The sequence below is a fragment of the Anoplolepis gracilipes genome, chromosome 8 (genome assembly GCF_047496725.1).
Source record: "Anoplolepis gracilipes chromosome 8, ASM4749672v1, whole genome shotgun sequence".
Lineage (NCBI taxonomy): Eukaryota > Metazoa > Arthropoda > Insecta > Hymenoptera > Formicidae > Anoplolepis > Anoplolepis gracilipes.
Genome location: NC_132977.1, coordinates 9,386,306 through 9,409,697, shown reverse-complemented (window position 1 = coordinate 9,409,697; position 23,392 = coordinate 9,386,306). Strand labels below are relative to the sequence as shown.

Sequence of the window (23,392 nt, the reverse complement as noted above, 5' to 3'; positions counted from 1 at the left end):
TTTTAATTATAATTTAAAGTTCGCTGATTCTCTTTTTTTTTTTTTTTTAATTTGATAACATCAGAAAATCATTTTGAGATTTAAATTTTTTAATTTCTATATTTTCTAAATATTTTATGAGTTATTGTAGTTTAAAATGCACCTATATTTTCTGTAAGAATAACATTTTATTAAAATATCAATTATTATAGGATTTATATAAAGATCTATATGAAATAGTCTTCCATAAATGAAAAGTACTGATACAAGTGAATATTTTTACTACATAAATTTTATTTGTTCCAATTCATTTGTTATAATTGTTAAATACTCTTCAACTTTTGTTAATTGTTCAGTAATATTTGTATTATTCCATTCTTGCTCTTTAATTTTTCTCACAACCCCTTGAAGTGATAATTTTGCACTCCCTAACATTTTTCTTTTTTTAACAACTGCAATGTCTTTGGTACAACGTAAATATGCTTGTGCCAAATTACAACATAACTCCAATACATTTAAAGTTGTTTCTTCTCTTTGAGACCATTTTGGATTTGAAGTGGCGAAACGATGTGCTTGTTGTAAGTATTGTGCTGCTCTTTCGTTATCAATATCTGTCTTTTTCAATGCAACAAGTTCAGCATACATTCTCCAAATGTCTGGATTGTTAATTGTATTAGAACTAGTAATTCTTCCAAATAATTCCAGACTATTTTGAAGCAAACGAGACACCGAATTTCCATCTGCATCAATAATATTGTTTATCATTGCATTAGTCAATATTTGAAGAACTTGAATATCCACATGATTATTCTTCAAATCCAAGATGCGATGATAACATTGAATAACCTGAAACAAAGCAAAATTATTATTTTTTAAACATTGTCTAATTTAAATAACATAATTTCGTAATTATTATTGTTAATAACCTTCAGAATATAGACATCCAAATTATCACACATTTATATGAATTGTACCTACTTCTGAAAAATGTCCCAAATCAATACTAACAACCATCAAATTATCCCACACTTCCCAACGATCATAATTACATTTTATAGCATCTTGTAGAGATTTCCAAGCTCTTGGTTTATCTCCCAATTTAATGTACGCCTTTGCTAAATTGTTCCAAGCCTCAAAAGTCTGAAATTTTTATGCCAAAAATTTTATTTCTAATTTATATATCAATTTTAAAAATGGCAATATCACAACATATATACGTACATATTGTTCTAAAGCACAATAACGTCTGTATGCTGTAGCAGCTAACTTCCAATCCTCTATTTGCAAGGCTGCATATCCCAATCTAAACCACACATTCTCTTGAATGTTGTTCAATTCAACTGATAACTTTAAATGTGGTACTGCTTCACTATACTAAAAAATAAAATAAAATAAAATTATATATATATATATATATATATTACATTAAACGTCTAAAAGATTTAGATTGAAAATTAATAGCCCAGATACTAACATCTTTCTTTGTAAAATAATAGAATCCCCAGTGTCTCTGAACTCTACTGCTTTTTTCCTCGGATAATCTCCATGCTGTTTCATAATGATTCACATCTCCAGTTACATCTCCTAGTAGACACCACAACATTACTGTTGGCTTTTTAGATATTTCTTGCTGAATAATCTCAGCTGCCTGTAAATGTTCATGTATGTCATTTTTATTTGTATCACGCGCGTATATTATACTTGGTATATGTAAAAGATATGCACCTTATGTTTCAAATTTAGTACATTATAACAAATAATCACGTTCTCCCATAATCCAAGTTTTATAAAAACTTCTAGAGCTCCCTTTACCAAGCCAAGACTGAACATTAAGTTAGCCCAGTTCTCTTCCAATATCCAAATAGGTTTCATACCACTTGCGAAAAATAGATCTATTCTTCTGGCTACAGGTGCTTTTGTATCACTGCAATCTTTTAGTAGAGACTCTGCTTGCATCATAGATCGCTCCACAGTTCTTTTGTCACCAGATTCCAATGAGCAACGATAGCACAGAGAAGTCATCTTTAATGACCAATTTTTTGTATTCTCTATGACTTTCTATGAAAAAAAATTTTCTTAATAATAATATTATTTATTAATAAAATGCAAAATGTAATATTAGTATTGCAACTTACTATCAGATAAGGCATGATTTCCTCGTCAGTAAGTTTGTGCTTAGGTTGACACATCTGCAATTGAACACTATTTACTGTTAAAATATATTCATGCTATAATGTGTTTAAATATGAACAGTACAGTACAAATAATACTTACTATTTTGTTAAAATTATTGCATCTTCCAAAGCACCCAATTGGATCTCCTCTTTGTGTTCTGAAAATTCAATGCGTTCCAATCTCAATTCGTCATTTAAGTTTAAAGATTTTGGTATGTCTTCACAATCTATTGATGGAAAAATATTTTTGTTCATTTCTACTTTCAAGTACAATTGTGCTTTTTCTTCTTGTTGATACTTTGTACGTTTTCCCATTGCTCCTTCTAGATTTAACGTCAAACCTGCTATGTTCTGTGCACATTCAAGATATTCTTCAGAATTTTGCGTACTTCTATAGTATAAATAAAATATAGCAGATTCTAGATTGAATAATAGTTTACAAAGAGGATTGTTCAATATATCAAGATTATTAATTTGGGATATTATATGTTTTGTTTCTTCAAATATTATTCCTGAAGTTTCATTTAATATATGTTGATGTAGTAGATTAGCTCTAAACAGCCACCAAATGCAACTTTCATACTTGAGCTGTAAATCAATGTTAGAGAATATTTTTTTAGATAAGTAGAGAAGCTCAGGCTTTTGTACATTTATATTACATTCATCATGTAATGATAAGCCTTTAACTGCTTCATTTCTCCTGGTTTTTAACCATTCAATATCCATATCAACGTAAGGACCTGTCCAATTACATTGGACAAAGTATAATAACGAAGCTACTCCTGTGCACAGCCATGACAAATGCAGATCAGTTTTAGATATACTGTTATGCACAATTTCTTCTATGCTATCACCATTGTTTATTACTTTGATAAATGCAGAAAATTCACTAATTATATTTTCATATTGACCATTTAATATGTTGCATACATTGTGTGGCAAATTAGAAACTGAAATTGACAGAGAACAATCATAAGATAAATTACACAGTCTCTTAACATATATATCAACAGAATCAATAATTATAACAATAATTTATATATAATCATGTATGCATAAAACATACCTTTATCTATGGAGAAATTAATTAAAATTTCAATTTCTATATTTTTATCTATTTGGTCTGTCTCTACAGCCATAGTGTCATAACACAATCAAAATTATGGAGCAAGAAATTATGTATTTACTCTATATTTCGCTCAATTTTAATTTCTTGTAAAGTTGAATATTATATGACCACGCACGTGGCTTTTAAGGTTAGATTTAGGGCGCGTTCGGGGAGACACTATGGATTTATGGATGCGTTCCGTTTCGCGCATAAAACACACGAAACGTATACACGCTAGGCGCATGGACCACGCATGGGCTGCCTCACCTCGGGAGCTGAGTTTGAGGTTTAGTTAGGTCATATGTCATATGATTTAAATAGCAACCACTAACCATTAGTAGAAAGAAAAAGAAGGAAAACGAATATCGAAAAAATCTGAAAAATAAATTAAAAATTGACTATGCAATTGTTATTAAGTTTTTTATCTCTTTATTTTAATTCTTTACAAAAGATCTACAACTATAATAAAGTTTTAATTTCTAGTTTAGTTTTTTAAAATAAATTTTTATTTAAATAAATTATATATATAATATATAAAAAATAATTCATGTACAGTAATTTGTTTTATATTATATATATTTAATTACATTAATAGAATATATTTTTTGCTGGTATCAAAAGAAAATTCTGTTATATTTTTATTTTGTCTTGCAATATATGTAACACATAATCTGTGTTTATTTATTAATTACTGAATATTTTATACATAATATTCTGTAACAGAAGCCATTTCACATTAACTACTATAAGCATTAATATTTATAATTGCTTTCACACGTGTGTGCATGCACTGATTTAATTATGTTTTTAAAACTAATTAAGTACTTAATACACATACTCATATAAATATCATACATATATGCTAATCGAGTGGGTCTTTTAATTAATCATTATAAGCACACACTGGGGCACTTTATACACACACTTGGAAGATTATATTAGACAATATATAATTGTATAAAAACTTTCAGTCGTTTCCAAATAAGAATAATACATGATGGAAGAAAATATTATGCCCCTTACTTTTTTAAAATAGATTCTTAAAATAATTATAAGAAATTATATAAATAATTACGTTCAGTACTTTAACAACTTAATACTGAAAATATGTTGTATCCTAATTAACGTTACAGCGCATAAATATATTCAAACGTGAAAAAATTCATTCATAAATAAACTATATAGACGAGATAAACAAGAAACTCGATGTAGATACATTCAACATGTGCTGCCGTTCAGGAACGGCAAAAAAATATTTCATTATATAATTAATACAAAACAATTGCTTAATATAATGAAATATTAATCTGTGTTACTGATTTACAATCGAACATTTATATTGCCAGATAAAGATGAGAATAAATGCTTGATATCTGCAATATTCATTTGAAACCATAATATTTTCAGAAGTAGCTATCGTTTTCGTTGTTATTCTCGAGAGATTCTCTGTTGGCGGCTATCAGATTCTCCCACTGAGCGATGAGCGTGTTGCGACGTCGAGGATTAGGCTATAAATACAATAAAAAAAGATTTTTATCGCTTAGTTAATCAAATTATTAGCTAGAGCGTTGGAAAGAATTGCCTTTGTTTATAAATTAATACTAATTTAATTGCTATTATCGTTAATTAATTAAATTTACATTATCTTGATGATCGAGTGTAATGGTGTTCTTTGAAAAACATCGCTTACTTTATGTTTCCCTTTATGTTCTCTTTCAATTTCATCTTCATTCAGAGTATTGGTTGAAGTGCCGCTTCTAAGAGAACTGGAGCCGTCATAAATATCGGAATCATTATCGTTTCCTATATCGAGTAGATTCGGCTGAGACTTGGCCAACATCTGCGATCTCATCAATCTAAATGATAAATGAGATTTATACGTGAATCAGCGTATTTGTGATTTACGAATATAATCGTCGAATAAAAAAATTTCTTTATAGATTTTTTACTATACATGCGAACAATAATTACCTTACCAATATGATATCATCCTTAATGCTTCCTTTATTGTGTAAGCAAAATCAAATATATTAAATAAATCATCTCTTCAACTTTTATTATTGAAATTTGTATTATTATTTATGATTGATTAAAAGGAAAAAGTTGGTGTAATAATAGACCAAAAATCATTCTTTTTTTAAATAAAAATAATAAAAGTAGTCTTAAAAGTTTTAAAGAGCCAAACTTGTTAGATTAATCTTTACTTTAATCTAATCTTAAAAGTGAACTGTAATATTTATTAATATATAAAATTTATTACTACTATCAATTTTAATACCTTAACTCGTTTTCTCGTTCCTTCATATCGTGTAACTCCTTCTGAATTTTCTGTTCAACAGGAACGTATCCTTTCCTCGCTAGTGGCTTCTTTGGCTCATTGTCTGGCTCCAATTGTATCTCCAATGTTCTGTTGAAGGCCTTGATACTTAAGGGATTGAGCGTGATGGTAGGCGTTATGGGTGGACTCAAGCTGTCATTGCTGCCCGATCTGTTCTTATAGATCTTTCCTCGTGTAGCCAGAAATCTGTGCATCAAACCTTTCTGGCTTGGCGCACTCGCGAAACGCAATGGCGTTGGCGTTGTGCGTGTAGATATCACGCCGTTCGTCATCTTTGGCGTCAAACTTGGCGACAAACTAACTGCCTCCAGAATCTGCGGCGTGGAAGTTGTTCTTTTCAACTTGCCCGAGGCTAGAGCTTGCGGCATGCGACGCACCTATGTAGAGAAATCATCATCTATTTAGATCCGATTTCGTACGTTTCAATTTTTTCATTTGACACATATATATAATTTAAAGTTACCTTAGAATCGACTGTCTCGTGGGATATGGTTTTAATGCTACCCACGTTTCGCAATTCGTGTTCCCTTTCGGTGACTTCTTCGATCTCCCTTTGTATTCTATCCGTCGCTTTCCTTAACTGCTCCAGCCTATGTTCCTGTGTGCATATATATATATCAAAAATTCTTACGTAAAGATTTAAAGAGACACTATCTATTTGATCTTTAATTTTTTTTAACAAGATTTCATTGAAGTTCACTGATATATTACAGATACACTGGCAACACTAATTTTAATTATATATTTAGGAGCTTGTCTGATAAAACAATTAAAATTGTGTGAAATGTTTTTTTTTTAGAAAACTCTTGATCGATGAATCATACAAACGCGTGTTTATATTGCTTTTATATTGTTTAGCGTCGAGTATATCTAAATTCTAAATATATCTTTTCCATTGCCTATATCTCTCGAAACTTATAACATTGATTAATGAATCGACTGCAATCTACTTAAATTGTTCCAGACGCGTATTTCATTCATATAATGGCACTGAACACTTTCAATGGAATTACGCACGCAACAGCAGGAGGATGAAACAAACTTTTCAGAGATACAAAAAAAATCGTTTATTGCAACAATAATCTGCTGTGTACTTATATACTCGTATCGATCGCATATCGGATGTGTTATCACAGTTTATCTTTGAAAAAAAATTATATCGCGTTTCTCTGCAACTGCCCCGACACGTCATTGCAAAATGACGAAAAGCAGGCAGATAAAATGACACATTTTCTAAAAAAAGACGTAGACCAAAATTATCAGCAAAAAACCAGCGCTAAACTTTTTTTTTTATTATTATTATACTGCTGAATGCATTAATCCGCACTTTTATCACAATTTCCGATCTTTATCCTTATTTTTCTTTTGCTTTAGAGAGCAAAAATTGATTTTTCTATCTTTTACAGGTTTATTATAATTTTAAAGAAATACAATCTTGCCTTCATCAATCGATTGGACTCGTAATCAGATGCCGGCAATTTTTAACAGTATCTCGTCCGTATTTTCTGTAGTAAGGAAACTGCTATTAAAAGTTGACGAAAAGACGTGTGAAAAAAGACATATGAGAGCTGAGTAAAAAAAGGAAATATGTAACACACAACCGGTACCGAACTTCTCAAAAGAATTTCCAGGTAAGCAGCTGTGGCGTAATGCCGATCAGGAATGCTGTCCACAGAAAACTGAGCGAACGCTCGTGGAGGCAACGGCTTAACTGTAATCACCGTTTCCTTTCTAAAAGAAATGGGCCACGAGTCTTCTTACCACTCTTTCGTTGCTCTTCTCTCTCGATGTGCATTTCCATTTTCGCTTCCTTTGAGATACGATTCCCTTAATTAATTAACACTTAATTACACTTCAACTATCATACTCATTTTTTCGCGTTAAATATAAATTATAAAATATATATGCAATATATTTGTAAAATTAAGCTCGAGAAATATAAACATTCGAATTTATTTGTGAGTCTCGTGCATATAAAATTTGGGACTCACCAATACAGGACCAACACTCGAAGTGTTAAGACTCGTCGGGTTACATGAAGTGATTCTGATTAAATCAATTTTTTTTATTCATTCGCATTAAATAAATAAAATCGTCACAGAAAAAGCAAGTTAGATTGGCTAAACTAGATTGGTTCCATTCCTGATCGGCTCTAACATTTTGTAATTTTATTTGTTCTTTTTCAGAGATTTACATTTACATATATATATATATATATATATATATATATATATATATCCTGCAATTAATATTACACGTAATCATTTATTTTTAATAATAAATTTTATATGAAGATCACGTACAATATAATTCAAAATCAATCGATTTCTGAAGAAATAGGCTTCAAGGATCCTTATCATTGCTATACATATTCAATTTAAGACACGTATTCGTCGAGGCATGCTATTTAGCATAAGATCAAAAATATATGCATACAAATAGGAAATAGTGAATATTTTATGAATAGAGATGACATTTGTTTCTTTCAATTTTTAAATGATGCTTTTCAGTTTTCGTAAAAAATGTTTACATTATTCTTTTAATGCAATTAATTCTTTTAATGCAATTAATTCTTTTAAAGGATACTTTAATCATACTTTTTAAATGTTAATAAGCAAATAAGCAATTCAAATTACTAGTAAAAGCATATAACTAATATTTTACATGACAACTTTTAATCTGATATTGTTACAATATAATTATACTGTCTCAAAATTGCAATATAATTGCTTACAGTACCTAATGTTACTAATGATATTATGCAAATCAACGCGACACATTAATGCTGTTTACGCAATTAAAATTAAATTAATACTTAGAAGACATTGTAAAGAGAGATACGAGATATGAACGTCACGCAGGTGTCTCAATGAATAGTATCGGCGTAAACACAGCATCACAATGTTATACGTAAAACAGTGTGAAATTAATTCTTACTTAATGGGATTTTAGTCTTTTCGAGAGAGAAAGAACTAATTCTCTATCTCTATAATATTAATATTTTTTATATAAAGAAAAAATGGGATAAGTATCATAAATAGTTGTATCTATGAAAATATTTTTCAATTTTGTCTTTCATTTTTCCTCTATTCAATTATAAATATTTGCGTTTATTTTTATTTATTTATTTATGTTTTTTCGTTAAGTTAATTTAAAAAAAAGAGATGTTATAATATTAGAATAATATATGAAACAAATTTGAAAGAAACTTTATTCTCTTTTACACATTTAATACAAGTTATTTCGTTGAAGATTAAGATTTATGATACTAGATCTTTTTAAAATCACACGTTTTGTATTTTTCTTCAACTCTTTTTTATCACGATTCTCCAATCAAGATACATATTTCATTTTGCAGGAAGCGTCAGAAAGACAGCTCAAACAGGCGAACAGATCTAAACAATCTTTCAAAATATACAAAGAGTCTGGAGTTGACTGAAGATGTCGAAATATGTAATGTTTTGAAAATAAGAGAGAAAGAGAAACTTACCTCCATTTCGATCGTTTCCGCCAGCAGGAATTTGGGCGACGACGAGAGGCCGGCAACGATGACAGATCTGAACTGAATCTTTTATCAGGCTCTTCTTCGGCAGATACGTATGGTGCGTCGACCTCGAAAAGAGGAACAATTTCGTATGCGTTATCTGATCGCGAGGCGCGCCGACGAGTAACGACGTCCCCGCTTATTATCATGCCTCGCGCAACTAATTACGTCACTTGTTCAATATTTACACCGATGGCGCGTATTCCGCGCGCACGTATATGTACCGGCGATGGGAAACCCGTCGTGTTGTCAGGCTTTTCAAAGAAACAACACCGTGTAATTGCAAGTTACGTATCTCGGACATAAGCACCGCTACTTGCCCAGATTTTACCAAAAGATTCGCCGTTGTATTCTTGATGAGAAGATAGATGCGTTGCGTTAATAACTTTTTAACACCATTCGAGCGTTTATAGAGCTCTAACGCTCTCTGTTCAAATATATATTTTCATCTAATATATGATACAGACATTAATACACATACACTGTATTCAATATATAACTGTTGAAATCACACGTAAATATATTAATACAAAAATGTGTATGATTTATAAATGATAGAATAATACACACAGAGAGAATTGTTACGCAAGGGTCCCATCCAAGTATCGCGAACGTTGACACAATTGTATTTCTTTTTCTTCCTCTTTCATCATTTCACCTTTCTGGCTTCCATAAAACCAATGAGAATTCGTTCACCGAAGTCACGTTCTCTGCTCTTAAGGAGAACGTCGATAGATACGAATCTTTCGACGATGTCACGAGGTCGAGCCGTGTTACAGCGTCGGAATTATACCAGAAAGGCACCTGTATTGTAATTAAGTTCTCACTCAGTTCACATTGCGAACTGAACGATAAAAGAAAACTACAGGTGTTTACGCGAGACGCGAATGACGTTCGCGTCCTGGAATAAGTAGGAAATACGTCGTCGAGCGGAATCACGTCGACTGCCGACAACTGGGCGATTATATATATATATATATATATATATATATATATATATATATATATGTATATATTGCATGTACGTTCTATTATCCTGATGCGGACCGCTCAACGGCTGCCATTTTAGCTATCTCGACCTTGTTCTCTGACCGTTCTCCGAACAAAAGCAACAGGACGGTATGCAGCGATGCTATGTAACTTTGCCGGCCACGCGTGCTGTCGCATTAGAGAGCACGAACTATGGTTGGGATGTTTGGATAGTAAACATGTACATAAATGTTTCTTTTTTTCAGGGGCGGTAATAACTCAACAAAGCATATAGCTTCTCGCAAAAGATTTGTCGAGTAAAATAATATTTCGAAATCATTTTTATTTTCTCTATATTTTTTATCAAATATCTATTAAAAAAAAGAAGAACGGAGAAAAGTTCAGTAGATTTTGCTGGACTTAATCTGGTAACGAATCAAGAGCAAATTTTTCTCGTCCAGGATAACTATTGCAGTTGGATTGTCTACGGGATGATATTTTTGTTGTAGACAAATTTACAATAAAAATTCTTTCGTACGAGATCATAAGAGTAAAACAATTCTTTCGATTATAAATGCATAAAGAAGCAAGTTGACTAAATTTCTTGAAAAACTGTATGTTTTGGCATTCTATTTAGAAAAATCTGAGATTAGAAACTCCAATATTAATACGCAGAAAAAGATTGTGATAATGTAAAAAAATCAAGATGTATATTTCGAAATTATCAATTCCGGTTGGAGAGAACGATTTCTAAAAAGAAAAGTTTGTAACATTCTGTCATACTTTCGTCCTTGTATAATATTAATAGATGGTTGAACTGGAACGATCAAACAATATAAATTTTTTTTTTCAAATCAGATTGATATAACTTTATTGAAAGTTTTTATTCGATTTAACTGTTAAAAAAATTCAAATCCATTTAATGTTAATTAACTGCTCTTTTCTAATTTTATTATTTAAAGTACTATCACAGGTAATTAAGTAGGTAATAAAATTCTGCGGACAAAATATTTCTAGAAATTTTTATTTATAAGTACAAAAAATATGTAGAAAAATACATTATGTAAATAGTAAATTATTTTTCCTTACATGTAATCAATACATAACGCGGTGGCTTACGCCTTCGAAGTGCTGTTGTAGACAAAATCAATCAAGATCGCAAGATTGGAATAGTGCAATATAAAAGAAACACTATTCCATAGCGATAAGTTTTCATTTCCTTTTTCTCTTGCCTACACACGCGCATATATATTTAAAATATTATATTTTTGTATAATTAAAACTATATAAGTATACGAATAACTTTTAGATTATGTATTAGTCCATTGTAATTCATAAACACATTTAACGTTATACTTTTTTAGTTATTTTTATGATCTGATCTTATTCTTATTTCTTATATACTTAATCTCAAAGGCACGGTTTTTCTATAATAAATGTATTTCTAAATATAATCTATTTTGTTAATTAATATTCTTCTGCAGTTAATATATGTCAAATTCATAATTTTACAGTCGATGTTAAAAGTATCTAATTATTATTAATCTAATAAATCTAATTATTATTATATATAATTGTGTTTTTTTATTAATTTCTATGATATGTTTTGCACGCAATCGAGCAATGATATATTGAAATTGTGAGAAATTACCAAAATGATACAATGCAGCAAAATAGATTGTGGTAGATTAAAAAAAATTTTTTTAAATTAATTTTCTTGGAAATATATGAAAAAGAATAATTCTAGAGCTTTAATTTATTTTTGCATGAGAGATCACCATGTCCGCGCCGATTATCCCACCGCATCTTTTATAAATGTGATATTAGAATTATATTCTATTATAATAGATTTATATATTATTTACATTATTTTTTAACATACCACGTAAATACAGAAAACAATATTCGGAAATTCATAAATAACATTTTTAATGAAAAAAGTAGATTATATGTATCTATTTGCATCTCTTTAAAGCTTAATTCATAAAAACGTAGATTTTTCAAGTTTTAACGTAATTATTGCATAACACTAATTTATGTAGAAAAATCTTCATTCAATATAAACAATTATAACTTGTTCTTAAATTAAACTTATTTATACTTGTTCAACTTAGCAACATATAAGTATAATTTGCTCGTTCAGATGATGTAAAATATAATTATCCATTGCTAAGTTGAACTAGTATAAATAAGTTTAATTTAAGAACAAGTTATATTTTATATGCAGATTGCACAAGAAATGACATGTATATATATATATACATGTCATTTCTTGTGCAATCTGCATATAAAATACACTTAATATTAAGCCTACTATTATATATTAAGCAGAAAAATAAATTTTCTTGGAAGACAACTAAACGAGACAAAAAATTTATCGATCATTTAAAAAAAAATTGTATCTAGTTTTTTTTATAGATTTTGCATTGTTTTCGCACAATTTCAATATTTTATCATCATTTATATGTATAATTTTTTTTATTATTAAATTTATAATTTTTTCTTACTTAACTAATATGAATTTTTTGTTATTCAGAGAAGTTATTGTATGTACAGGCATAAAATGCAAAATTATTCTCATGTATTTCGTTGTATATTTCCTTCTAATGTGATAATCGAATATAGTAGAAATAAAACCAACAGTTTTCACTTGTTATAAAAATGAATTATATAGCATACACATTTTTCTAAGTTTTTATAACATAAGAAAATTGAATAATTTTATATTGAATTAAATAATAAAAAAATGCTTTTATTCATTTGTATTAAAAATATTTTTCCTTTTGAAATTATATTATGAGAAGTTGATAGTTCATACATAACACACTTATATTTGGCACATCATATTTTTACGATTAATTTAAAACATAAGTTAGTTATACCTAATAAGTAGAGTACATATATATAAATAAATTCAGATAATTTATCGTTATGTTTCATATATGTCTAAAATAAAAACTAAAGATTGTAAAAAATTTAATTCCAAACAACAGTGTTGTACTACATGAAATGAAGATATGGTAAATGCAAATAATGTGTTGCATAATAATTTTTTCACATTTTTTAATGTTTTGAGAATTATATGTAAAAATAAATTCTTGTAAAACATAAATGCCTGCACTATCGATTTTTACATGGATGTATAATAGTATATATATAATTATCCCATCCATGTAAAAAAAAAAAAAATATATATATATATATATTCTTTGTCCATTTTTATTACCTAATAATAATATCATAAACATACTTTATCAAAATCATAAGGATTCTTTGATTAGCCCGTTATATCATTTTATTTCTTAAATATAGGTGTATCTTGTAATAAAAGTGAGAAATTATATAATCCTTTACCCAGAGTTTTGTTTAAAATATTTACATAAACCAGAGAATGTGGCATTATTTCATTAATCTTGTTGTTTCCAAAATTCTTATACATTAAAAAATTTTATTGCATCTCAATCAATTGATCATTTCTATTAATATTACTATATTAAAATATAATAATGTGATTAACATCAAACTTTTTACATATTTTATTGTACAGATATTATTATCACTTAACTTTGCAAATTATCCATCTTCTTAGAACTTTGACAGTATTTGATACTATTCCTGTCAATTTGAACAATTCCATTTTTCAAATGATCATTAGATACAAACAAAATCGTATTTTGCTTATCAGGTTGTTTTATATCAATTGCTTGTACGCTACCGTCTAAAATTCGAATTTTTCTACAATTATCTGTTTTCGCTTGTAATTGATTTTGTTTATCACGATACAATTCGACTTGATGGAGAGGTATGTTTATACATCTACTTTGTGCAATTATCTTATTTAACTGATCAGTACGAATATATAAACATCGATTACTTTGTTGTGAATCGACTTCTTGATTTTCTTTAAGAGAATTTGTTGAAGAGACATTTATGGTTTCTATTGAATCAGTTGCAGTGAATTCACTTACACACTCGTTCTCTCGAAGTATCTTATTATCTTGGTTTTGTGATATAATCTCTTCTTTAACTGCATCAAACGTTTGAATATTAACATCCGTATTTGTTATCTGTGTACATAAAGTAATGTTACTTTCTGCACATTCTTTATTTTCAGCATTATAAGTACTGGCATATTCATTAGATTTTTCATTCATGTCATTGTTTTGTGTGATAATAATGTGTCCATCATATTTTTCATCATATGTTTCGTTATTTTTATCGGAACTTGTAGTTTCTGCTTCTTCAGTTTCTAAATGCATATATGTTGTGGTTTTTTCTTGTATATCGTTGCATACTATTTTGTGATAATTATGTATAGAGTCTTGCAACACATGTAATTTATTTGTATGTAGTTCTTCTGCAAAATCTACATTTATCCTATCCTTTATTATATCTTCAGTGTCTTCCTTTAAAGTCTCAGTGTCACATTTTACATCAGAATATTCAAGCCATTGTATTCTGTTACTGCCTTCATAAACTTTTTCCTGATCTTTGATGTTATGCTGATAAATAATATGATTTTCCTCATTATTGATTGTTTTTAAATTATCGTAAAAAGAATTTTTCAATTGTAGTAGGCCATCTTCTACACTATTGATACGTTCCACTCTAACACTCTCGTTTTTATCAGGATATTTACAGTCTATAGCTATTTCAGTCTCTATACCATCAGTCTTATTCAATTGAGATTCCGAACAAATCTCAAAACTCTCAAGACATTTATCAACAACTTGTATAGTACCTTTTGTTTCCAAATTTCTATTAATATCCTCAATACTCTCTTTCAGAACATATTCTTCTATTGAATTTGTAACAATTTGCGTTTTGTCATGGTGATTTCCAAAATCCACAATCACATTCGACTCAACATTATCGACATTATCGACACTCATTGTAGTTTCTGGGACACAATCTTTCTTTCTTCGATTAGTCCGAACCTTTTGAAAGTCTTCTTCGGACAGATGCAAAACTTCACCGTGAGTTGTGAGAATTTTACCGTGTCGTGTTTTTAAATGACGTTTATAGGTATTTCTCGTTTTAAACCTAATATGAAAAATATGAATATTATAGACAAAAACTATCAATTATCAATTGTATCTCTCTCTGGAGGTAAAATCAGAAAGAAAAAGCCAAAGAATTTAATTGATTTATAAATTGAAAAATAAATGAATTTAAATATCTTAATTGATTTAAATTAATGTTTATGAGAACCATGAGTCTCTTTTAAATATTAAAGAGTTAATTGATTATTCCTACTCACCGCTGTCCACAATCATCACATCCGAACGGGGCTTCTCCAGTGTGTCTACGTTGATGTTCCCTAAAGTGTGATGGATGCCTAAACTTCTTTCCACAATCTGAGCACGTGAAGCGCGTCTGATTTTGATGAATCAACATATGATACTTTAAGCTATGCCTTCTTGTGAAAACTGCTCTACATATTCGACACTCATATGGTTTTATTCCAGCGTGACTGCGATAATGAGATACTAAGGTTGTAGGCGCGGTGAAACTACGAGGTGGATCACAGATGCGACATTGTAGATTACTTCCTGTAGGATTGCCTTTCTTCTTAATACGCTCTATATATGCTAGTGCCATTTCCCTCTCTTCCTTACTCGTTCCAATAAATTTTGCTTTACCTTTAGGTTTAGTAGCTGTAGTTATTTCTGTATTTTTTATTCGAGTTTCATCTAACCACGAATCTGTACACAAATACATAATAAAAGTAATACATATATTTAGAGCTAATTACAATTTACATTTAAAATGTTGAAATATTCACTTGTAGTATTAATTAAAAACAAATGTTTTATTTTGTAAGAGACAAAATACATTATTGTACAGGAACGTACCTGATGAATGGAGAATATCAGAGTCTTGATTATTTGTGTTTTCAGCTAATTTCTGATTGACAGAAGAATACTCTTTCATATGTACACTATCACTACCAACAACCATCAATACAATCTGAAAGATATTTACAAAATGTAATATATAAGTATACATGTTAAATTATGTTTAGATATAATTGTATATATTAAATATATATGAATATTTTTTGATTTTGTATTGTTAATTATATAATTCCTCTCTTTCTTAAATTATCAGCAATTAAATTTTTTTATCTATATATTTATAACATACTTAATATATAATTCATAACATAGATTAATTATTACTTACATTTTCTTTTCTTGTATTATCCAGAACATTATTAAGAGATATTCCCTTTCTATTAGGCATCTTATCATCTAATCGTTCAAAATAACTATGATCTCCAAGGACCTTAGTATCCATTTGGACAGAATTCTTTAATTCAGAATTGTGCGCTTCTTTATTTTCTGAATTCTGAAAACATTTCTGCTTCTCATTTTCTTTAATATTAATATCATTTAAAAGTATTTTACGTAAATAATTTGTAGATTTTTCCAATATCACATCTTTATTCTTCTTATTTATTGTTTCTTGAGGTTTTTTTGTCTGCTGCATCCGACTTTTTTTATTTTGTAAATTAGTTTTTAACTTCTTATGGTTTATACTTTTTGCAGTAAATGTATCATCTATAACATAAAAGCAAGATTTTTTTTACTACCATAAAATACAATATAATTTATCTTACATAAAGATATGTTATAAAATTATTATCTATATATAATTTACAATTTTTATGATTTTCAAATTTAATATACAGAATTATAAGAATATTTTTCTTCTAAATAAAGAAAATTTTATTAAATTTTTGTTATACAAATACTATTATAAGAATTCCAAATTAAAAAAAAAAATATATATACATGAAAACAAAAACAATGCAGTATTTAGATGATTTAGAGTATGTATAAATAATACAATTTGTTTGTTAAAATACATACAGGTTTCTTTGTCTGCTTTCAGATATTCCAAATGCTCTTCTAGATGACTTTTAATGGATGCTCTCGCTTTTTCCTCGCTAGCAAAACTGGTATATTTTTGCTGACAACCAGGCACTAATGCGCAAGTATAAGAATATTGTCTTTTGAGCTCATCACTTGTAAAAATAGCAAATTGCTTAACAAGATGGGAAACAGGCATAGATAAAAGTTGAGATACAGTAAAACATGATTCTTTCCGTTTTATACTCGCTGTTCTAGGTTTGCATTGTGATGCCAGCAGCGAATCAATATGCTTCGTTTCTGAATGTAATGTTTGAGATGCAACTTCTGCAAGCACCACTAGCAATGCTGATGGACTAGCCCTTCCAATCGTATCTATAACAATATTTATAACAATTAGTATTCTAAAATGTACATCTACATATCAATGTTGTATATATTAACTAAGAATAGTGCACTATACAACCTTCATATTTTATACAGAACGAGAATATATATTTATATATAATAAATGATACAATAACTGCTGTAGAGAACAAGGGCACGAAACAAAATAAATTAAAATAGACAAATTAGAAACAACGAATCGTATAATCCAAAACTTTAAAATATAAATATGAAGATAATTAGTGCAAAACATAATAAAAATTATAAAAAATCTTCATATTTATATCTTAAAGTTTTCAATTATATGATTCGTTGTTTCTAATTCGTCTATTTTAATTTATTTTGTTTTGTGCCCTTGCTCTCTACAGCAGTTATTGTAACATTTATTATTTATGAGAGAGCGATTCTTAACTTCTTAAGGTTTTTTGAGAATATATATATATAAATTTTTTCAAAATATTTTAATATATTTTATACATGGTAAAATTTTGATACAAATATAACATAGAATTGTAAATCTGTCATAAATACATATTTCGTGTTATTAAAAGAAAAAAAATGTGTAAAAGATGAAATATGCAATAAATTTCTCTATCGCGATAAAACATATATCAAAATAAAGAATGTGTATATATATATATATATATTTCGCACTATCGACGATATTTTCAAGAAAGATACATGTTGTTTTATCATCACTTTATCATCAAAGAGATTGTAATTTATGCAATTCGCATCAGATAGCATTATTTATTTAACGCATTTATCTTTCTCTCTCTTCATATGTCGAATATAAATTGTTTTAATCAAGTTTTAGCAGACGCCATAAGGACGCCCAGAGAGCAGACGGCTTTTCAATTTACTATCTACGGATGCTGCGGTACGCGCGTTTTTTCTCGAGCGAACGGCAACGTTTCGAAAATAATATAAAAAAAGAATTGCAAAATTAAAAACTGGAATTACCTCCGTTGTACGAATTCGACACATTCTGCGGATTTGTTTTGGTGTTCATGATGGCAATAACGTTCGTAGCGTGTCTACATTCCCAGTCCTCCTCTCCTGCGAACAACAGGTTCCCCGTTTGTTGCCCAATTCTTCCTTCTTGTCAATTGTCGACATTACTGCCAATATTGCAAAGCCAAATAAAACCGACAAGTACGCATATCGATAATCGTATACCGCGAATTTTTATGGGGAATTTACACACTGCGTCCAATGTCCAATATCCAATAGAAACGTTTGTTTCTAGGGACAAAATTGTCGTCGGTAAATTTCAAAGTAAATTTTCACGAGTAGCTGAAACTCATTGTTTGAGCGACAAAAAGGATCACGTGACCAAAAGTGACGAATTGACATCTTTATTTTTAGTCACGTGATCCTTTTTAGCGCTCAAACGATCGATTCAGTGGCTCATGAAAATGCATGTTGAGCAATTCTAATAAAGAGAAGCGTGAGAAGAAAGATGCTCTGATCTCTCTGATGCTAATGGCACTAAATTTAAAGTTGTACAACAAACGAAGCTGTCTCATTGTCAAACGTTTGATTACATTTCTTCCATTTACGTATACGAGAATTATTAAGGTCCGTAAAAAATAGTATCTTAAATTAGCGAGTAATAGTGGTTTCTTCGATTGAAAACAGCTAACTTGTTTGCTGAAAAGATAAAATCCGATAAACAGGATTAAAGACGTAGTTAGGCTAAATATTTACCGGTTGTGAAAGCAGATAATCAATTACTCTTTAAATAATTACGATTTTGAGATATTATTTATGTAAAATTTTTTTTCTCCGATAAAGCTAAAAAAATCATTCAACTTGCAAAATCATATATAAGAGAAGATCATTTTTTATTATTAATACGATTATAAATGATTAATAAATTTATACATATATATTCTGAGCATATTATTATAATAATAATTTTATTGACTTAAGCAGATTATTTGGAAGAGCTGTTTTGTGTGTTGATAGTTTATTAAAACATTAATATTATTTATATTTTTCTCAGTGCCTGCTCTTTACAAAGAATAAGATTTCAATATGCCAAAACGAGCTCCAAAAGCAAAGGTATAGAGATACATACAATATTAATTTATTGCTATGTATAAACAGATATTTTTATTTTGAATTTTATATGTAAATATAAAATTAATTTTTTTATTATTAATATGTAAAATATACTGCCGAGTATTCTCTTATATATAAAATATGATATAATTGCAGTATATTATTTGCTAAAAATTTTACAATCATATATTTAATTTAACAAATACTTGTGGTATTCTATTAATAGTATAAAAGCTATATATTTTTTTAAAACTAGATTGAGTCTCCCAAAGTTAAATCTGGTAAGAAAGTAGATACATTAAATGCATCTAAAACTCCTAAAAAAAAGCGTACAAATGAATCAAATAACGAACCTGCACCAAAGAGGGCAAGAGTCGAATCAAAGGAATCAAAAAAAGTTAATGAAAATGATTCATCTACTACAAAAAAGGCAAAGAATGAACCCAAAGAAATGCAAAATAAGACAGATACAAATTTGAATGAGATAGATTTTACATGTACAAAGTCAAATGAGGAAGGCAAGAATTATAATCTGAAGATTTGTACTTGGAATGTCTCTGGAGTCAGGGCTGTCATTAAAGTATGTTTGTTTAATTTATTTTAATTATATTTTATTATATTGGTAATAGTTTTTTTATATTAATATTTAATTAGAAAAATGGACTGGATTATATCATCAAAGAAGATGCAGATATAGTGGCTCTACAAGAAACAAAATGTAACAAAGATAAATTGCCGGGTGAAGTCAAAGTGCCAGGATACCATCATTATTTTCTGGATAGTAAGAAACACTTGAAGAAAAATTTATATGCATATATCAGATAATTAATAAATGTATTTCAATAGGTAAAAAGCCAGGTTATTGCGGGGTTGCTTTGTTCTGTAAAGAAGAACCAATTTCTGTGAAATATGGCTTAAGCAATTCTGAATTTGATAGCGAAGGTAGAATGATCACAGCAGAATTCCCAGATTTTTTTGTGGTCAATGTTTGTAAGTTGTCTTAAAACTACATATAAAGGAATTATAAATTTCAATTATATAACTTAATATTCTGTAATTAAGAATTGGACATATATCTTCAATTCATCATTTTATATATATATATATATATATATATATATATATATATATATATATATATAAAGAAATCTACTTTTAAAAAATACTTCTTAGTTTAACAAAAATATATTCAGTATTTAATAATAGAACATAATATAATAGATGTGCCAAATGCTGGACAAAAGTTAGTGACATTACCAAAAAGATTGGAATGGAATAAGGTATTTAAGAAGTATATTGAGGAATTAGATAAAAAAAAGCCTGTTATTATATGCGGTGATATGAATGTGGCACATCAAGAAATAGGTATCATTATTGTACTAGTTTCAACTTCATTAAATCTCAAATGTAGAATATTGATAATTGTTTTTAGAAATTATAATTTACTACTTTACAATGATTCTTAGATTTAAAGAATCCCAAAACAAATACTAAGAATGCTGGATTTACCAAGGAAGAACGAGATGATATGACTAATTTTTTAGCCGCCGGCTTTATAGATAGCTTTAGATTATTGTATCCTGACAAAGAAGGTGCATATACATTCTGGTCATATTTTGCTAACGCACGCAATAAGGATATCGGATGGTAAGTAAATGATTTATCTTTATTAAAATTATATTAAACTGTAAATAATAGCTAGCAAAAATTTTGTAGAGATTTACCAAAAAAAAAGAAACCGAAGTTCTCTCTGTATATATTAGATATTAAAATAATTATACATTTATTAATTAAATATCTGTTGATAAATATCTTATATTCAATATTAATTATAAATCAATATCAAATCAACAATATCTTTCTTGTATGTAATGTTTCTGAAAATTTTTGCAACTTAAAAATCATTTCTTTACTTCTACAAAGAGTTCAGTTATTCATTGATTATCATTAAATACTCTATATATTTAAGGAAAAAATAATCTATTACATTTATATAAAATTTTTCATATATAGGCGATTGGATTATTTCCTGATATCAGAACGGATAAAGAATAAAGTGTGTGACAATGTTATAAGGAAACAGGTTTATGGCAGTGATCATTGTCCCGTAATTCTTTATATTAGTTTAGAATAAACATTGTTTATTTTTGAGAAAGGAGTGTCTGTACTGGAACTGTTTTCTCTTGTGAGCAAATAATCAGTATACAAATGATTAATTGCATTGGTTTATCAATTGTATGTATCTTATTTAAACTCTTTGATGTGTATTATATGAGAAATATTTTTAATTCGTTTGCTATATAATGTAATCATATCCAGATAAGATAAATACATTCATTTTATATTTTGTAGCATAAAAAATAAAATTTTATCAATTCTAATTGATACATGTATTATATTTTAGTCTTTCTTCATTATCCTTGGAACTCTTAATATATATATCTAAAAATATGAATACCAGAATTTTTTATTTCGTAATTAGTGACCTTTCTTATTTATTTATATTAGTACTATTGATGAGAACTAAAAACAATATTAATTGTTTTCGTTATCTGATATAAATATTTGTACGGATGACTTTAGTTTTATAACTTACAATTATTAGATATGTAAAAAATGGTTGAAATGTTTATAGCTCAACCTTTCAGATTTAAACTTCTTAAGAATTCTTTGAATCAGTTTCTAGAATTTTAGTAATCATCTATCTAATTGTTATATTCTCCTGACATTTTGTTGATTTCAGACAAATTTAAACACAGATTTAGAGATTTATATCTTTTTTTAATTTTTTGTTACAGAAACATAATAAAATATCTAAATTGTAATTGTCTCTTGAAGTTTAAGTTGCTTTTTGCTCTTAGCCTTAACTTGCGCAGCGATACGATCCAAGTCTCTGCGTCCTTGGCTGGTCAATTTACGTCCACCGAGAGGTGCTTTCTCAATCAGCTTTAGCTGTTCCAAGCTTTGAAGCGCCTTGCGCGCAACGCCACCAGCTGATCGGCAGAAGTGGCTGGGATGAGTGCCGTTGCGTTTACGTCCACCAAAGATCTTGGTCACGGCGCCGACACCGATCGGACTGCGAATATAAATGTGACGCACCAAAGCTGCACACCTGATGTAGTACCAATCAGGATCGTAAGGAGCCAACTCCTTGAATTTAGCCGTTTTCACAATGTCCACCCACTCTGGCACACGCATTTTGCCAGTTCTAAAATTTTATATAGTACAATGTAATATTATAAAATACATCTTTGCGTAATCAATTATCATACACAGATAGAGAATGAATGCAGAAGCACACAATAGCATAGAATAATATTTTTATAAGGTAAATGATGTAGAAATAAATAATATATTTTTTTTTTTTTTTTTTTAATAAAGATAATTATAAATGAGTATGTGTACAATTATATTGAATTTTAAATGTTAGACGCATGGCAAATTTAGGTTAGGTTCGAACTCCCTTATATTTCTTACTCACTTTTTCAGGAAGGCTGCGAAGGCCTTCACGAATTTTTGCTGGTCCACGTCTTTTAACGTTACAGATGGCATCTGAAAGGAGAATTTAATTTAATAAAAAAAACACGTGAAATAATATGTACACATGCCACATGAGCACATGAATCACGAATGAATTTTGTGTTTTGAATCTCTATATTTTAATAACTCATAAAAATTGTAAAAGCGTTGAAAGTGACTACGTACATTTTTGTGTAAATTTTCGTACTTTCTTCACTAAATACAGCGCTTTTTAATTCACGTATTGTTCTATAACATTAGCAGGCACCACTTTTACGTGGAAAAGAGAAACGCAAGAACGGAACCGAATGGAATTCAATGAAACACCTTGGGTTACGTTCGAAAATCTGCCTATCGAGTAGCATTTGATTCACCAATAACAACACAGAAATCATTGTGCTCTAATTGGTTAATCAGTCCTGCTTTGAGCAG

General features: G+C 28.8%; 5 protein-coding genes across 6 annotated transcripts; 1 reads left to right on the top strand and 4 right to left on the bottom strand.

Annotated features, from left to right (window-relative positions):
- Positions 1 to 243: 243 nt before the first annotated feature.
- On the bottom strand, positions 244 to 3,470 carry LOC140668395 (tetratricopeptide repeat protein 27-like). Its single transcript, XM_072897372.1, has 8 exons — positions 3,220 to 3,470; positions 2,254 to 3,103; positions 2,115 to 2,181; positions 1,705 to 2,037; positions 1,454 to 1,627; positions 1,201 to 1,353; positions 958 to 1,119; positions 244 to 825 (listed from the first exon to the last, which is right to left on the bottom strand). Exons 1-8 carry the CDS (start codon positions 3,290 to 3,292, stop codon positions 262 to 264), a joined length of 2,376 nt encoding a protein of 791 aa, XP_072753473.1. The 5' UTR covers positions 3,293 to 3,470; the 3' UTR covers positions 244 to 261.
- A 385-nt stretch (positions 3,471 to 3,855) lies between these two features.
- Mdu (mitotic spindle positioning protein meduse) lies at positions 3,856 to 9,229 on the bottom strand. Of its 2 annotated transcripts, none has more exons than XM_072897374.1 (5): positions 7,039 to 7,110; positions 6,063 to 6,197; positions 5,540 to 5,976; positions 4,952 to 5,117; positions 3,856 to 4,769 (listed from the first exon to the last, which is right to left on the bottom strand). In XM_072897374.1, exons 1-5 carry the CDS (start codon positions 7,042 to 7,044, stop codon positions 4,665 to 4,667), a joined length of 849 nt encoding a protein of 282 aa, XP_072753475.1. In that variant the 5' UTR covers positions 7,045 to 7,110; the 3' UTR covers positions 3,856 to 4,664. The 2 variants fall into 2 exon arrangements, with proteins under 2 accessions (XP_072753475.1, XP_072753474.1); XM_072897373.1 differs by lacking the exon at positions 7,039 to 7,110 and adding an exon at positions 9,090 to 9,229 and having other exon boundaries at positions 3,857 to 4,769.
- A 4,069-nt stretch (positions 9,230 to 13,298) lies between these two features.
- On the bottom strand, positions 13,299 to 18,493 carry LOC140668765 (uncharacterized). The gene is given in 7 exon segments (XM_072898067.1): positions 13,299 to 15,155; positions 15,373 to 15,817; positions 15,968 to 16,082; positions 16,299 to 16,675; positions 16,988 to 17,362; positions 18,338 to 18,436; positions 18,439 to 18,493. Coding segments are annotated over 7 exon segments (2,949 nt in total). The 3' UTR covers positions 13,299 to 13,672.
- Positions 18,494 to 18,763: 270 nt separating this feature from the next.
- On the top strand, positions 18,764 to 21,822 carry Rrp1 (Recombination repair protein 1). The gene is made up of 9 exons (XM_072898020.1): positions 18,764 to 18,955; positions 19,383 to 19,441; positions 19,698 to 19,722; positions 19,806 to 20,021; positions 20,096 to 20,222; positions 20,288 to 20,431; positions 20,663 to 20,806; positions 20,908 to 21,088; positions 21,455 to 21,822. Exons 1-9 carry the CDS (start codon positions 18,797 to 18,799, stop codon positions 21,573 to 21,575), a joined length of 1,176 nt encoding a protein of 391 aa, XP_072754121.1. The 5' UTR covers positions 18,764 to 18,796; the 3' UTR covers positions 21,576 to 21,822.
- A 379-nt stretch (positions 21,823 to 22,201) lies between these two features.
- LOC140668736 (small ribosomal subunit protein eS19-like) lies at positions 22,202 to 23,277 on the bottom strand. The gene is made up of 3 exons (XM_072898021.1): positions 23,147 to 23,277; positions 22,923 to 22,993; positions 22,202 to 22,649 (listed from the first exon to the last, which is right to left on the bottom strand). The coding sequence occupies exons 2-3, from the start codon at positions 22,991 to 22,993 to the stop codon at positions 22,256 to 22,258; spliced, it is 465 nt and encodes a 154-aa protein (XP_072754122.1). The 5' UTR covers positions 23,147 to 23,277; the 3' UTR covers positions 22,202 to 22,255.
- Between the last annotated feature and the right edge of the window lie 115 nt (positions 23,278 to 23,392).

Coding starts and splice junctions, on each gene's coding strand:
- LOC140668395 (XM_072897372.1), bottom strand. CDS start 3,292: ATGGCTGTAGAGACAGACCAAATAGATAAAAATATAGAAATTGAAATT. Junction 2,038..2,114: donor AAATCATGCCTTATCTGATA/GTAAGTTGCAAT, acceptor TTTTTTTCATAG/AAAGTCATAGAGAATACAAA. Junction 826..957: donor ATTTGGGACATTTTTCAGAA/GTAGGTACAATT, acceptor GCTTTGTTTCAG/GTTATTCAATGTTATCATCG.
- Mdu (XM_072897373.1), bottom strand. Junction 5,977..6,062: donor ACGAGACAGTCGATTCTAAG/GTAACTTTAAAT, acceptor TTCTCTACATAG/GTGCGTCGCATGCCGCAAGC. Junction 5,118..5,539: donor GAACGAGAAAACGAGTTAAG/GTATTAAAATTG, acceptor TTTATCATTTAG/ATTGATGAGATCGCAGATGT.
- Rrp1 (XM_072898020.1), top strand. CDS start 18,797: ATGTTGAGCAATTCTAATAAAGAGAAGCGTGAGAAGAAAGATGCTCTG. Junction 18,956..19,382: donor CGTATACGAGAATTATTAAG/GTCCGTAAAAAA, acceptor TATTTTTCTCAG/TGCCTGCTCTTTACAAAGAA. Junction 20,807..20,907: donor TGTGGCACATCAAGAAATAG/GTATCATTATTG, acceptor AATGATTCTTAG/ATTTAAAGAATCCCAAAACA.
- LOC140668736 (XM_072898021.1), bottom strand. CDS start 22,993: ATGCCATCTGTAACGTTAAAAGACGTGGACCAGCAAAAATTCGTGAAG. Junction 22,650..22,922: donor TTCGCAGCCTTCCTGAAAAA/GTGAGTAAGAAA, acceptor ATAAAATTTTAG/AACTGGCAAAATGCGTGTGC.